Source organism: Gavia stellata, chromosome 21, assembly GCF_030936135.1.
Source record: "Gavia stellata isolate bGavSte3 chromosome 21, bGavSte3.hap2, whole genome shotgun sequence".
In the NCBI taxonomy this organism is placed as follows: Eukaryota; Metazoa; Chordata; class Aves; order Gaviiformes; family Gaviidae; genus Gavia; species Gavia stellata.
In genome coordinates, this window is record NC_082614.1 from 4,344,842 (window position 1) to 4,360,918 (window position 16,077).

The window sequence follows — 16,077 nt, forward strand, 5'->3', positions numbered from 1 at the left end:
GGAGTGCTGCATGCAAAATGGGAGATTTCCTCCCTTCAGCCCTTTAATCTCTCAGTCTTCTATACCAAGAATAAATACAAAGTTAACTAGACACTCTGGCAGTTCTCCAAGAATAAGTAAACTGAGAATTGTGTCTTGTTGCAGGCCAAAGAGACTTTTACATGGATACAAATAGATTTGGAAAGCATACGTTTTTCGACTCACAATATGCCACCAGGCAAAAAGACTCATCCTGAAGAAGCTAATGGACTGAATTAAAACATGCAATCTGTGAATCTAGAGAACACAGATTCTGTGCTGGGAAGTAAACCTGAAGCTCTATCTTCAGGCAACCTGTCATAACAAAGAGCTGAGCCGTGCTACTTGCCAATTGCTCTTCACTGGTCCCCAGCTTCGCTTTCAGCGCAGACATCATAGCAGGCAGGATGACACTCAAGTGCCGTGTCAGAGCGTCCCCTGCCACTGATGAGAGGAAAGCCAGCACACGGGTGTTCACAGGGGGAGTAGTCAGCTAAAAGAAAAACCAAAAAAAATGAGACAAGCAGAAAGGTTTTTTCAGAAGGAATCTCACTTCATCTACAACATGAAAAATTTCTAAGTATAAATGCATCACAACCCAAATGACAATGTTTTGAGCATAAAATTTCAAACTATGCTCTTCCTTTTGGCATATCGGTCCAAAGAAAACTGGGAGCAAGCAGATGAAAAAGCACAGCTCTGAAGTTTAAAATTTGTTTCCAGTTGTACCTTTGGCACCAAATAAGGCAGCACCACACGGCTCTTGACAGCCATAACTTGTTTAAGACCATCCACAGCAAAGTCAGATGTCTCTTCATTATCCTACAGGGAAAGAGAAAATTACAAACCTGAGAGATGATTTGTGACACACCAAGCTAAACCCTATTTCAAGTGACAATTTACCATGTGATCATAGAACCAACACACAAGTCCTTCTATCAAAAAATGCTCTCAGATTATGTAGCAAAAACCCAAACCAAACTCTTCTGTCACATCAGAAAGATTTTCCATATCAGGAATGGTGGCTAAGCAACTTAAGCAGGCGACAATGGCAATTCCCTAGAAGAGCCAGATGTAGCAATTCTTAGGCCTATGCTTTAGCCACAAGACCTTCCCTACCGATGACTAGGATAACTCCATGGAGGAGACAAAATAGAGTTGCCACTCCCTGGAAAGTCTGCCACTACAATCCTGCTTCTCCTTTAAGTTAATTATTCAAAACCTGTCCCAGAACAGCATTAATCAAGTTGTTGACTAATGTTGAGCAATGCTTACCAGCTGCTTCAGCAAAAATGGCAGGATATCTTCAAGAGCTTGATGTCCAATTGTTGAGTGCAACTGTTCAAATGTTTTAGCTGCAGCCTCTCGGACTTCTTCCAGAGGGTCACAGAGTGCTTTTCGCACTGTAGGAACTAGGGACTCTGAGAAAAGCAGTACCTAAAGATGTAGAGGTAAAATTACAGAATGTCTAAAGCATAGACACATGCATCTCGGTAAAGTAGCTAAGAATGCAGAATTTGCACAACTGAAACTAAACTGCAGTTTGCTTGAAATATATTGGAAGAAAAGCAGGATTAATCAACACAAATAGTTGCAGTGCTCTAAGGCTACCTAGTGGATGATTTCTATTATTATATCTCACGAAAGTCAGAACTGTGCAATGTTTTAAATTTACTGACAGATACAAATGCATACGTTTTCCTGAACAGCAACTCATGTTAGTTACAAGCCCTGAATTCAGTTCATAAAACAAGTCCAGCACTAGCTGTATTATTCTGTCTCAACTGCAACACCTGCATCATAACATAGATACCTAGGCAACTGGAGATTTCACCTTCTACATTTAACTTACCGCATCCCTGCTGGTAGATTTCATTATCTCACTCAACCCAATGCAGACTCCTTGCCTCTCATCACTCTTGTCTGACCTCAGTCCATCTTCCAGAATAGGAATGATTTCAGGAAGGATCTTCTCTCCTAACTTTCGGACAAGGTCTCCTAATGTCCGTGCTGCAACCTGTCCCCAAAAACATACTAATTAACTATTTTCCTGTTTTATAAAACTTAAGAAGGTGAACTGTGGGGAAATATTAACTTTTGACCATAAACTACTCTTCACAGTATAGACAGAGTAGCAGGAATGGAAACATAACTATTATAAGTAACCATAGCAAACTGGTTTTACTGTCATCACAGTTGCCTTCAGCAAAGAGAGAACTCAGACATACTCATGCTCAGAACAGTTAAATTAATGACAGCTTTGGAGTGATTTATAGAAAAGATTTATCCTGTGTTCTTCAGGAATTAGTTTATACAGTCACCTGCAGTAACAGGAAGGCATTACTCAATTTCTCACCGTTCGCTTATCTGCACAAGTACTGGCCAAGAATTTCAGCAGAAGCCCAAAGAGGGTTGGCAAAATTTCACGCAGTGTGCGAGGAGTGTTTGAGACTACAATCTTCCAGACATGTAAGGAGGCTTGACGCACTACCAGCTGGGTGTCAGAGCGGCCCATGTACAGCCCTGCCAGCACCCTGTTCCTCCTCTCCACACCAAGAGCATTAATAATAGCCTGAAAAGAAACAGCACGAAGTTGTATTACCCACTCCTGAAACTTATAAAAAGAACAAAAGACATGATTATTCAATATGTCTTTCCAGCAGGCTTTCCATGCTGATTTAAAAAAAAATTTAAAATTAAAAAAAAAAAAAAAGGCACAACAGACAAGAACAGCTTTACCTTGTTTGACTGGGCTGTTCCAAAGTTGTCGTCCTCTGAGGCAGTTTCTGTGGTCATTTTTCCAGTGACTCCTGAGATATGGAATAGAAGATCTCCAAGGAGCTGCACTGAGCTAAACCTGGCAACAAGGAGCAAGTCAAGTGTTACAAATAGGGTATTCAGGTGGTACCTGTCCAAATATGCCAGTACATCAAATACAGACGTGAGCAAAATGCAAGGCAAAGAGCTAGGTCTGCACTGAAATGCTGCATGGGCTGATATGTAAGACCAGGCTGCCTACATGACTGAGAAGAAGCATGCTGAAGAGCAAGGGAAGGAATGAATTCCAAACAGGAAGGGGCTGAGAGAATTCCCATATCAAAGCAATGAATCAGGGAATAGCCTAGACTCTAAAAAGTAACAGGACATTGCCAGCATCTGTCTCAACCCAAAAGACATTCACCTGGGATAAGGGCAGCACTCAGTGTCAGCACTCGGCTGACACAAGCCTTTTAGTAAAACTAATTTTTGAGCAATTGCTATTAGCTGTGAGCGCTCCACTGCACATTTCCATACACAGGAGAACAATAACTTACTCAGCATTTTGAAAAATGAAAAACAATATATGAGGGCTAAATATTGCCACATCAACTGCCTTGAAGTGCTTTTCAGAGTCACTACCAGAATTAACAATCTAGTAGGAATGCTCTGCAGGTACCAGGAAACCTGATCCACAGCTGGCAGGGCTTTGCAGACTCAGTGCTACAAGACACCATGTTCAAATCAACAAGCAAAAAGAGAAACTTGCTTTTGCTTCCCAAGAGGTCTTTGCATTTGCTTGAGGAGCAACATAGAGTCTAAATCACACCAGTTTTCCAACCATGGAAGAGAAATGTCTGAGAATAAGATGGTTCTCCCTTACCTTATCCTCCACAAGTCATCAAACAGGCCATCCTCAAGCTGCGGCAGGAGAAGTGCAATGGCAGTCTCAGCATACATGCTTATGATTCTCTGGCCAGCACGCAGGGCAGTGTCCCGCACAAACTCATTCTCATCTGCCAGTGCCTGAACAGAGAAAAAAGGGTCTGTGTTTTTTTCAGCACAATATACAAGGCCAACAGGAGGAAAACAAAATGATGTTTTCTCTCTCAGCCATGAAAAGTAAATACACTATAGAGTTGTGAATGCACAAAGGTGATCTCAAGAAATTACTAGTGACTACAAACAAAAGACAGCAAGCAAATAACCTGGAAGAGGAAGTAATTTATAATTTAATTTTTACCTTTTTTTAATAGTCCAGCAATGCTGGACAAGTCTCTGCATGTCCCACAATTACTGGAAATGATGCTTAAAATACTCTAGAGGCTTCTTTTTATCCTCTAATAAATACAACTCTTTGGGCCTCTGCTACATACCTTAAGGATACAAGGAATGATGGGACCAACATAGGGAGTGAACTTGTCTCCAAAGGTAATGGGCAGATAGTTGAACATCATGATATAACCATCTCGTACATGTGGAGCAATATCCACTTTACTGGCAGTAGCTACAATCTCTGGCATAAGTTTCTCCAGCTTTTCTACTCCCAAACCAGCCATAACTTCAGCTAGACCTGGGGAAAAAAAGCAGGGAACAGAGCTGATATACACAAGAAACAAGCAGCTAATCTGATTTAATAGGAGAAAGTCCGAGCTCAGTATTCAGACCCAGCTATCCTCACCTTGAGCAGCACCGGATCGATCCACTGAGCTCTGCTCATATGTCAGTGTCTCCATCAGCCATGGCAACAAATCCTCAAAGCATGATTCTCCCATACCCTTCACCATGGCTCCCAGTGCCTTTGCAGACACTGTACGTACCTAACAGACAAGAGGGATGGAGATTTGCCAAATATCCAGTCAAAGTTACTAAGACAGAGATGTGTCAGCCTGATTACAGATCTACAGAAGATCAGGACAAAGTCTAAGCTAATGCACTGAAAGACAAACCGTATTTGTACAAATGACTTACTTCAGGTACAGGATCCAACAGAGATGCCTTCAGTCCCGGAGTCACACTGGGTAGGTAAGGAGCCAGATCCTGAAACAAAGAGCCCAAAGAGTAAGAACTGGATTCAAAACAAGAAAGAAACCTAAGTCACCTTCAAGGAAAGGGCATTCAGCCCCTTATTATTAGCAATCACCCATAACATCCTGAAAGTTTAATCAGTTGCTTTCACAATCCTGCAAATAAGCACATTGAATTGTTCTGTAAGTCCAAGAAACACCACCAGTTCCACAGAGACCACTCAAAACCTTTTTGATGCTCACCCACAACCTAGCACTTTGTATCTAAGGAAAATCCAACACTCTAACATTTACACAAGGTTTAAAGGTAGAGATTATCAGTACAAAATTAAACATGGATCTTTAGCCTACAGTGAAGTTCTACAAATACTTTTCAAACAAACCCTGGATCCATTTGTAAGCAGCTGATCTGTGGTTTACTGGTACTGGTTTTGCTTGTTTGTTCATTAAGGCATTTCTTATATGGTAAAAAGACCTTTTTGCAGGGATAGATCTGATAATAACTAGATGATCGAAGTACAAAGCTGACAGTCTTAAGCACCTGAGAATTGTCACTATCTTTATAGCCATTAAAGAAGCTGTGTGGATTCTAATATTGTCTACCTAAAACAGCAAAATCCCAAAACCAAATAAATTCTCTCTAGTGCCTGCTCTGTTATCTCCTACACAGTACCTTCAGCATACAGTTAGAGAGCACTTTCAGCACCATACCTTCTGATCAGTCAGGGAGTACATGTTCCCAATGATCTGGGCAGCCATTTTCCTGGTGTCTGTGGAACGATCTTGAAAAGCTCTCTGAACAATTGGCATGATCAGTGCTAACGATGGCGCATCAATAAAATGAACAAATTTGGTATCCAGTAGAGTTTGCAGACACTTCTGGGTCTTCCTGGAGGGGTCAGTGAGAGCATCCAACAAAACTGGAGCGATTGCTGAACATTTTTAAAAAGGAAAGAAAAGGCTTTATTTGTACATAAAACAAAAACACATGTCAGGGTGAGCTGGTGTTCTCTCATGGGATGTTTTAGATCCTTCTAAAGCAACCAGCAGCACAAGAACATAGAAAACCCTATTAATATTAGCTGACAAAATGGAAAGGAGCATTCAAAAAGCCTTGAAGCAGACAGCTGCTGTTAAGCTTTCACGTTATACTTTTCTAGAAGTAGTTTAATTTCTATAGAAGTTTGGATTTAATCCTAAATACAGTGAACATAAACCTTGCTATTATAAACCACGGTCATGTCTGGACTGCTCTTTGGCGTTAGAGATGCAGACAGTTCTTACCCAGTATCTCTGGATTCCTGATGACAGACCCAATCTGCCTGAGAGCCTGCTGACCTGCATTCTGCACTTTCACATGAGAATCTGTGAGCACTTCAGTAAGTTTTGGCACAATATTGGGTAAGCAGGAAGAGAGCTGTTTGGGAGCACAGTACGCCATAGCTCCCAGCAGTTCCACTGATCCTGTGCAGGAAGTACACAAAAAGAAGCAAAATAAAAAAAAAAGACAAAACACAAAACAATACACAGCATTAAGAAAAGATATGAAAAGATGATCACATTTACCTCAAACTCAAATCTACAAGTGGTATGACCAGTCAGAGAACACACAGAATGGCTGAAATGCATTAAGCCGCTCTATGCCACTTTAAGACACTAAAAACTCTTCTTTTTTTTTTGGTACCAGGGAAAAGAAGGAAGCAGGGGGGAGGAAACTGCCAGCTTCTGGAGTACTTCTAGAGAGATGGGCGGTAAAAGTGTCCCTTGAATCTGCTGGGGGGAAAAAAGTTGCTCAAATGTGTCAGGAAACTCATTTGTACCTCAAAAGCTCCAAGTTCCACAGTTCCCTTATGAGACAATAAACTATCACAGCTGTCTGGAGGGATGAAGGAATAAACAAGGGGAATGACAGCAAAGGGAGCTGTGAGTTACTCTCAATCACGTCAGTCAGATATTGGTCCGTACCAGCTTTGGTTCTCCAAGATTCCTCTTCTAGCGCTGCAAGAAGTGATGGCAAAACCAGCTTCACTCCATGAGTACTCAAGTTGCTCATCACGGCTTTGGCACAGTCATCTGCAGCCTCCAAGGAGAAGGGAACATTTACAAGCTGTGTCACAACGCATGTTTTTTCCTTCCTCAGAGACTCAATGCGAACAAAGCCTTCGTGTAAAATAGTGTCTAAGTACAACGATGCAGCTAGCCAAGTAGCTCCCAATTAATGGCCAATGAAATAAGATTCTTTCAGTTATTAAGAAGATCAAATTGTTAGTAGTGGTATCTCAAGGGATAGGTCACCTTCTCAGTTTGCCTGGTTACAAACAGTATTCATATCCATTCCTGTTTTCTCTTAACACTCTACATTCTCAGAAATTTAAGGCATCTTACCTCTCGCACATACTGGTTCCCATCTCCAAAACAAAGCAGCAAGTGAGGCAGCACATGAACCACATAAGGCTCAAAGAGCTTTCCAAGCATGCTGCAGAGCATCTCGAAGGCAAACAGAGCCCCTAAAAAACCAAAAAGGACAGTCAGAGGAAAATAGAACTTCATATAAAGGAGGTGGAAAAAGAAGATACAATTTGCCAAGTATCTGTAGAATTTCTCCAGAAGCACTCAAATCTCACAGCTGAAAGTCTCTTGCCTTCCGACACTTGTAGTTAGTGCTGTAGTGGGGATTTCTGGTCTCAGAAAGGACAAGAAGCCTGGTAGCATTAAAAACAAGTAACAGTGCCCCGAGTCCTAGCCTAGGTAAGCAGAAATATGGACAGGAAACGTCCAGCAGCAAAAGGAACACTTAGACTGTGAGAGCCCCTCTGGACGAGCTGGAGCAGAACATGTACAGTCTCACAGGGAGCAGGAGGCACCCCAGCAACACTTGCCTTTGAAAACAGGAAGGAGGGGCGCATGCATATTGTCTAGGACCAAAACCCCTTCTTCCACCACAACGCAAATAGAGCAATTTTAGGACACTACACACAATCAATGGCCTCATGACAGACACTCCCCATTTCTTTCTCTGCAAACTTTAGTAAAATAATCGTAGATAAACCAAGCAGAGGGGTTCAGGTATCATTTGATCTGACCACAATGGTAGTAGGTACAAGAGAAATACTAAATATTTGGAGGCAAAAGCTTTTGTCCCTTACCCTCACGCCGACGGAAGTTTTTCTTGTCCTGGATAGCATCAGTCAGTGTGGTCATCATCTCCTGCTGCTTGAGAGAGAGGATGCCAAGGCCTTTCACCAGGCCTGCCAGCCCATAAGCCGCACCTTTGCGCTCAGCGTACTTATCAGACTCTAAAAGCAACTGCATTAGCTTCTGTATCATTCCTCCTGCATCCTCCTTAATTGCAGGCACCAGAGGTGGTAAACAGCTTGCCACCGACTCTTGAACCTGTAAAACAATCCACCAGCTATCAGATCACAAAATATTCATCACAAACATAACTTCCCCCTATCTGCACCCACAATGACAGCTTTCTGTCACCAGAGCCATTTTTCATCTCTCTGACATCCCTAAAAGTATCATAGTGTTAACCTGCCTCTGCGTGGAACCTGAGAACTCCTCCAAGAAGGCACCTACCTGCTGAGATGGTGTGGACAAGGCTGCTATCAGTTTGCCAACAATTGGTTTCACTTTAGGGTCACTCTTGTCCAGATGTTTTGCCAGTGAACCCATCAGAATGACCACGCTTTGCCTGACAGCATCATAACTGGCATCATTAGGAGCATTTTTCAGGAATTCTTCAAACACTGGCAAGAGAGAGTTAACATTGTCCTGAAAAACAAAACCACAGAACTTGCCACTAGAGTCCACTCAGAACGAGATTTGCTATGCTCAGTGGACTTGTTTGTTCTTCTCTGAGCCAACAAACTGAACAATCACACTGTATTTACAGTTCATTTAATGTGTCACATCACATAAAACCTTATGCCACCCCAACAGGCAACAAATACTTCCTGCTAGAGAAAAGTTAGCTCTCAAAAATCAGATCCCCCAAACCTGCCAGCATGATGTTCTGCCAGAAGCCATGCAAGCTACTAGGCAAGACTGCCAGCCTAAACATCAGTGCCTGCTCGTTTGCTTGCTCTATTTGCAAAGGGAGAACAGAAAGATAAAACAAACCTCACACTGCTTTCCTAAGAAACAGAAGGAAAGAATGAATAATATGAAAATACTCCAACTGTCTTGGCCTTAAGAGGAATGCAGAGGGCTGTCTAGAAGAGGTGACTGGCACATATGAGGAAATCAGAAGCTGAGCAGTTGACACGCTGCACACGTCCCCCATCTAACACCGCTAGGGAAGGGCTAGCAGCGAGGAGAAGGACAGTCCTCAATTCTCTGAATTACTTCAGTTGTTTTCAGTTTAATTAAGCCAACTATCAGCAAGCTTTCATGTTTTGCTTTGCATGAGGCCTGAAAAGGAATTCTCACCTTCCCAGCATTAAAAGATCTGTGGTCTGATTTTACTTTTATTACTGTAGTTTTATATCATTTTAATTCCAGTTAATTCAGGGCTATTTCTTTAGCAATGACAGGGAAGTACTACACTTAGTCAACACTAGTCACTAACAGTGACTAGTCAAAAAAAAACCTGTGGGCTCCAACACAGTATCTACATTTTCATTCCATCTTTTTCCACTGCTAGAGAGAGATGCTTTCAGACTTACTTTGCCATGAGTGTTGAGCGTTGAAAGAGCTGCATCTAACATGCACTTCCTGACTTCAGGACTGCGATCGTTCAGAGCATCCGGTACAAAAAACTGAAAGAGGGGCTTCACCTGAGAACTGTCCAGATGCTGTGAGAGCTTGTTGAGGGCCAAAGCTATGCCACACCTGTAAAGATGGTGAGCCTGTGAGCCTACTGACTTTTGACAGAATTTGCTTGAGATCACAATCACATTTGCTATCAGTAGTACATTACAGAAATTGAGAGAGAGAACCACTATGAAACCGAAGAGCTTCAGAGTGTCCAACCTACATGCATTCCATTACATAACCACATGCTGCAGGTTCCCAAAAAAAGGGCAATCCTTCAGCCATATAATGACTTTTATCCCAATTAAGCATTACAGATACTTGGGCCAACAAAGACAGACATCAGGATCACTTCACCTACTGCTGAAATACAGCTGCTTTACAACAAGGTACATCAGCGCTGTAGAACAGATTAGACAAGTAGTGAACAAGATGATCTCCAATTAAACCTGTACAGCGCAGTAGACAAAAAGCAATTATCCAAACTGGAATTTGTCCAGTTCATTAATGCTTGCACTGCTGCTCTTCAAATAATCAATTGCCCATACAGAGGTGGGAATCCAGTAAGATAAGACAAAAATCAGACAGTCTGAGAGGGAAAGACTCTGTTCTTCTCAGAAGGACATAGAGAAGATAGCATCCAATATTGTGATGGAACTGAGGGCATTTCAGTTCCATCTGCCCAGCCTGCTTGAGGGGCACAAATATTCTCTACCAGAAGGAAGCATGAAAACAGCAAGTCAATACAGCTGCATATATTTTGTTCCTTTGACATTCCCTTATTTCTCCACAGCCTGAACTTCTAAATAAAAATCTGGAACAGCTCATTCGGATGCACAGGAAGTGATGAGATCAGTCTGAAGATGACTGTACCTTGCTTCCCACTGGTCAGGTGGCGATTCAGATATCACTCGTCCCAAAGCATCCAAAACTGGAGGTGGCCTCTGCAAGGAGAAAAAATTTCATCAGAATGCCTTTTCCAAGGACACACACGCAGAGAATACTGTCAGCCATACCTGCAATGCCATTTTAATACTGCACAGAGGTATGACACCACAAGCAGAAGAGCATGATTAAAAAAAAAAAAAGCAGAGAGCTAGCGTAGGCCCATAAAGACTTAGACTGACCCTGCTCTGCCACAGTCTTCCTGTATCACCTAAGGCACATCTTCCACCTGTACAATGGTGCCCTTACTGGCTGATAACTTGAGGATCAAGACACTAAAGTTTGTGATAAGCTCAAACACAGCAACAGTAGGCTTCATGCACATCCCCAAGATAGAGAAAAGGAAAAGTGATTAATAAAAGATATAAAATATAGCACAAGCTTCTACCTGTCAACCTCTTAGGACTTACGTAGAGCTTCTCCTGGTAAATCTCTGTAAGTTTATGCATGACCTCTGCTGCTTGGTTTCGATATTGAGCTACAGCTCTGGAAAGAGCTTCAGCACCTGCTTGTCGCACTGCCTCTTCATGGTAGATGACATCTTTGATCAGCAGAGAACAGAGGTCAGGCTGCAGCTCCAGACCCATGGACTCCCACAACCTGCAGCGCACACAAAGAGGTGACAGATCACCCTTCAGCAAGGGGAGCCACTGCTACATGTAAATAGCAGGGTGACCTAAAGCTGCCCTCCTGCGGGAGGCAAAGCCTCTGCCAGTGGAGCTCCATGAGGTGAGCAGAAGAGAGGTCCGCTTACAATCCAATCAGACAGGAAGAACTCTTACCTCTCTGCCAACTTCTGAATCTCATCTTCCACATCAAACTTCACCACCCAAAGGCGACGCAACAGATTCAGTCCATTCTTTTCATCACTGTCTGGCGTTGGTAGAACCATTTGTAGCTCCATCAGTCCCTGAATTAGTTTACGGGAGAATCAGTGCAAGGATTTTATTTTAGAAACAGGTCCTTTAAAACACTTAAAACCTTTGCCAAGTCAATCTCTCAGTGATTGGAAGAGTCAAAATTAATGTTTGCTTGCGCAGCACACTGCCAATGTTGATCAAGGACTTCCTCTTGTTAATAGGTGAGATGGTGAAACTCAAGAGTAGCACTCCACAGGCAGGTTGCAGAGAGGCAGCTAGGCACTAGGTTGTGCTCTGGTGACTGCAGTCTTTTCTGCCTCTCAGTACAGAGAAGCCAGCTCAGATGAGCTAAGCTTAAATTTGTTTCATGGCAAAGAAAACCAAGCACCCTTGGTTTCTTTTCTTTTTTATGTTCTCAGAAATGACTAAGCCTGAAGCTTTCCAAAAACACTGGGCCCAATACACACATAGGAATTTTTTGACAGCTTCTCTCTTTAAGACTAAGGTCTATGCAACTGTAAAGAGAAGGTGTTAAGTTGCCATAATTATACCTGTTTTAACAAAAACAAAGGCATGGATAGACCCAGAGTATTCCTTTTTGCAAGATAAATCTAGCACAAAGAGCATTACTTAGAGCATTATCTTTCAGTAGCTACTGCCTCCTCCTGCAGACATACTGCCCAATGACTGGCAGCACAGCTGAAGCCTTTCTTCATCAGTGTTAGAGAAGATTCACCTCCCAAAAAATTAAGGAATTCAGTGTGACCCTGAATGATTCCCACCTACCCTGAGAGCTGCATCTCGAACATTCATGCATGGAGATTGCAGGGCCTGAAGTAACACATCAATCTCCTCCTGTTCTGCATAGGCACAGCCGTCCTCCCCGCTGCTGCTTGCGCACAGGGTGGTCAGTGCATCGGAAGCCAAAACCTAAAATGCCGTGAGGAAGCATTAGAGATTCCACCACTGACTTCTGCTGCTGGGCATTTGGTCAAAGCAAGCGCAGGGTGAGGGTTGAGTGCTATCACAAGAGAAGAAATGCTTCAAGAACAGTGACAAGGGTTTGTGACCAAAATGAGAACTGATGGGTTCAGTCCAACCCTCTGCCTTTTTGTTATTTTTGACCTTTCTGCCATCTCATCCCTTAGAACAAAGTTTACTGCTGGTTACTCAGGGAAGCAACTACTAAACTTCTTTGCCAGAACAAGGCCTTAGAAAGGGAATAAAATGTCATCTGTGGAAAACTGAAGAATATGTTTGGTGCAATAAAACCCACAAGAAAAAATATTTTATCTCAAGAATACCATAAGCATAGGAGAAAATCAGTAATGTATCAACCACCAGCCTCAGAGACTTAAACCAGGTGGGTGTGTTTCCCTCAGTTAGATGCTGATGAAACTTAGGCAGAATCCTGACTGTGGTTATGAAGCCGAGGACTCACCTGTAACCGTGGAGAACCCATTCCTATCACCCGGGTCAGAAGAACCAGCATGTCCCTCCGGGGCAGCAACTCTGGGCCATTCTGAAAGGTAGGAGGGAAAAAAGGCAGACAGAGGAGAAAAAGCCTTATGTCTTGTGACTCCAAAGCATCTTGCCTGTATATGGCATTCCTTATAAAAATCACAATCAAAACCTAGGGCTGGATAGGTAACCAAAACTGTGACAGAAAACAATCTTACATTGTTAACTTTAACTTGTATAATTAATCTGCTCTGTCCAGTTTATACATCGGCAGTTTTATCCCATGCCTCATGTGAACAACTGTTGAAGCAGATCATCTGATCCCCACAGCTCTTACTTACCTCATCCACCAGCAAAGCCTGGCCGTTTGCTGATGATCTCAGCTGAGCATGGACTGTAAGGATCTGCAGAATCTTGACCAGAAACTCCTCCTTGTCTGCACTGTCATGAGGTGTCTCAGTCATAACAGTCTTTAGGAGAGGAAAGACTAAGGAAAACGCTGGAGCTGATAATGGGGCAGCACCTACAAAAAGAAAAAACAATCGTGTGAGCATAGCTGATCTTGTTATATTCCCAAACGTTTTAACTCTAAGCATATCTTTGTTTCATAATATCGACTGGTGTAAAATATACAACGTGGTAGTGCGTAATGGATATGGCCAGCTTCAGCCTTATGTACAAACAGGCGAAGTGACCCCAAGTATTTCTATGCCCCTAGAAACACCCGGACTAAAGGACACTGTCTCATGTGTATCTGGACTTACCCCCCATAGACAAAGTTTAGCCTGTTCAAAGCAGCGCACACAGCCGTCCCCCTGTTTAGCCTCTACTACTCTGCCACTTCAGCTAATGGCAGCAACAGTATGGCTCCAACAGTGACATTTAGCATTTCAGTGTTAGGTTAATGGTTGGACTTGATGATCTTAAGGGTCTTTTCCAGCCTAAATGATTCTATGATTCTACCTAATGTTGTTGTTGCTTGCTACACCAATGAGCCAGCTTTAATTAAAGTCACATGAGGATTCCATATTACTTTCAATGCTTCAACAGTGCGAAAACACACAGTGTAAACGAAATCGAAACAATTCAATGGATTAAAGTAGACAGACAGGCAAAAATGAGGTTTTGTCTATCCTGGAAATACTTGCGGGCAGGAGGGATAGGACACAAAATCAAATCCATCACACAACCAAAGTTGAAATAAAGTATATTAAAGTGCATTACGTTTGTGTGTACACTCTGAGAATTAAAATCAATTAAACTAAAAAAAAAAAATTATGGTTGATTTTACTGCTGAGCAGGAGGATCCACACAGGGATCTGATGCAATTTAACTAATTCACATTTAAAGTTCATTTGTCCCAAAGCAGGGGCCCATTTGCCAGATATATTCCCTTCAAACACTTCCTACCAACCTAGCTAACCTGTCATTCCAGTCTTCAGCTGGGTTCTTGAGAATAAGGTTCCTCTAATTCTGGTGCAAGTCTCAACTTGCCTCCGCCCTTGAAAAAATTAAAGCTATTGGATTCCCATTGTTAAAGATTTTGATCCTTCCTTCTCCCAGGGGCTTGGCTATGGGACAGAACACATGCTTCTTCCAGTCCTCCAGTTAGTCCAGTTAAACCTCAAGCACTAGATGTCTAGGGAAAATGTTTGCTTTCTACATCCGATCTGTGCTGTCAGAGAACACCAGATTTTAAATTTCTAAGATGCAGATGAAGAGCACTGCAGATAGAATACTGCAGTATTAGTCAGCTTATGTAGGGCACAGATAATGCAAAAGTAGTTCAAGGGAGAAATATTAAATACCAAATACACTGTGAGCTCCTAACTATTTAACATGAATAGCTTAAGTAAAATGCCCTCTGTTTCTGATGTGGGATTTTTCTCTCTGTTTGCTCGGTATCTGTTTGCTTTTATGCTTCTTTATTGCTTTTTTTTTTTTAAATTATTAGCCAGATATTTTTAGGCTTAAGCAACTGTCCCTCTATATGCAGCAGGAGAAAGAAAGCTTTATCTGAGAAGACAGATGTTCTATTAGCACAGTAGCTTGTACTGACCAATAGGACAAAGATTATAAAATGTATCTTGGCATTTCAGCAATGAATGATAAATTTTATCACCCACATTATAATGAGGTATGGTCTCTCTTAGGTCTCATGGTAACCTAAGAAACTAACCTCTACTAAATAATATTGCAAGATTACACTCCAAAGGACTTCGAAAATGAGGAAAAATCATTTCAGAATATAACATGACTTGTCCAAGTTACAGAACCTACTTCCTTCCTCTTGCAGGAGAAGTGGAAAAAAAAATAATCAGATATTCATTTAAGTACTGTAGGAAATCTTGAAGGAGGAGGGTTGAAAATACTTCTACTACTTTCTGGAAATAAGCCTGAAAATAGATTCAAATGTTAATGAACTTGCACTTACTATGGAAATAAATTGCATAGTGGAGACACTGACTTATCACTGAGATATTCAGCACTGAAGTGGTGCTCAACATGGTCAATTGCTACTACTCAGCTGTGAAGATTATGTGTGCCACAGTCACACAACTGTGGCTCTGACTGGCAACAGAACAGTAAGAGGAGAACTGAACTACTGGGGTAAGGGACCAAACGGAATCCTACATTTCCTTTAAAAAATTATAAACCATCTACCACAGCAGCTTTTGATTGAGCTAGATGATGAACAACTCCAAAGCCTGGATGAACCACCTCTATCACCACAGTACACCAGATGCTTTAAGACAGCCTAAGCCATCCCTGCCTCCAAAGGAAGCTGACCTACCCTCCCTCTACTGTCTTCAATGGAGTGGTACAAGTACTTGCGCACCCCATCATGAAGCAGATTCTGGAAGTGTTCTAGATTAAAACTAACCCGGGAAAAAACAAAGAAAAAAGAAAATTAAAAAAAATCATTTTAACCCAAATCATATTCTTGCACTGTAAAACATTGGTGCTTCCCTTCGCATTACAGAGCGGGAAAGAACTGCTTCTTCTGCAACTGTGCCAGAATAAAATATTCATGAACTGCAGCACTACCTAGCAAACAAGCAGAGGCCACAGGCACTTCACTGCTGATATCACAGATAACAAGCAATTATTTTGTCTTTCTACTTAGTCTCACTGAATCGCTTATGCTAAGTGGTGTTGAAAGGTAGGAACTGTCCTTGGCAAAGATGAGCCTTAATTTCACTACTATTATTTCTGTATGAACCATTTTAAGAAAAAATACTATTTCATTT

At 42.0% G+C, this 16,077-nt stretch overlaps 1 protein-coding gene across 1 annotated transcript in view; it reads right to left on the minus strand.

Moving 5' to 3' along the window:
• Positions 1 to 16,077, minus strand: part of GCN1 (GCN1 activator of EIF2AK4) — a 43,014-nt gene that overhangs the window by 9,677 nt on the left and 17,260 nt on the right. Inside the window, exons 26-48 of the mRNA XM_059827524.1 lie at positions 13,168 to 13,349; positions 12,807 to 12,887; positions 12,152 to 12,295; positions 11,288 to 11,415; positions 10,916 to 11,105; positions 10,434 to 10,504; positions 9,473 to 9,638; positions 8,385 to 8,579; positions 7,949 to 8,195; positions 7,188 to 7,309; positions 6,768 to 6,882; positions 6,087 to 6,266; positions 5,514 to 5,734; positions 4,747 to 4,815; positions 4,457 to 4,595; positions 4,152 to 4,348; positions 3,659 to 3,801; positions 2,758 to 2,875; positions 2,375 to 2,590; positions 1,871 to 2,035; positions 1,294 to 1,455; positions 748 to 840; positions 368 to 511 (exon numbers count right to left, since the gene is read on the minus strand). Coding sequence (XP_059683507.1) covers positions 368 to 511; positions 748 to 840; positions 1,294 to 1,455; positions 1,871 to 2,035; positions 2,375 to 2,590; positions 2,758 to 2,875; positions 3,659 to 3,801; positions 4,152 to 4,348; positions 4,457 to 4,595; positions 4,747 to 4,815; positions 5,514 to 5,734; positions 6,087 to 6,266; positions 6,768 to 6,882; positions 7,188 to 7,309; positions 7,949 to 8,195; positions 8,385 to 8,579; positions 9,473 to 9,638; positions 10,434 to 10,504; positions 10,916 to 11,105; positions 11,288 to 11,415; positions 12,152 to 12,295; positions 12,807 to 12,887; positions 13,168 to 13,349 — 3,488 coding nt within the window. The remainder of the gene's footprint in view (positions 1 to 367; positions 512 to 747; positions 841 to 1,293; positions 1,456 to 1,870; positions 2,036 to 2,374; positions 2,591 to 2,757; positions 2,876 to 3,658; positions 3,802 to 4,151; positions 4,349 to 4,456; positions 4,596 to 4,746; positions 4,816 to 5,513; positions 5,735 to 6,086; positions 6,267 to 6,767; positions 6,883 to 7,187; positions 7,310 to 7,948; positions 8,196 to 8,384; positions 8,580 to 9,472; positions 9,639 to 10,433; positions 10,505 to 10,915; positions 11,106 to 11,287; positions 11,416 to 12,151; positions 12,296 to 12,806; positions 12,888 to 13,167; positions 13,350 to 16,077) is intronic.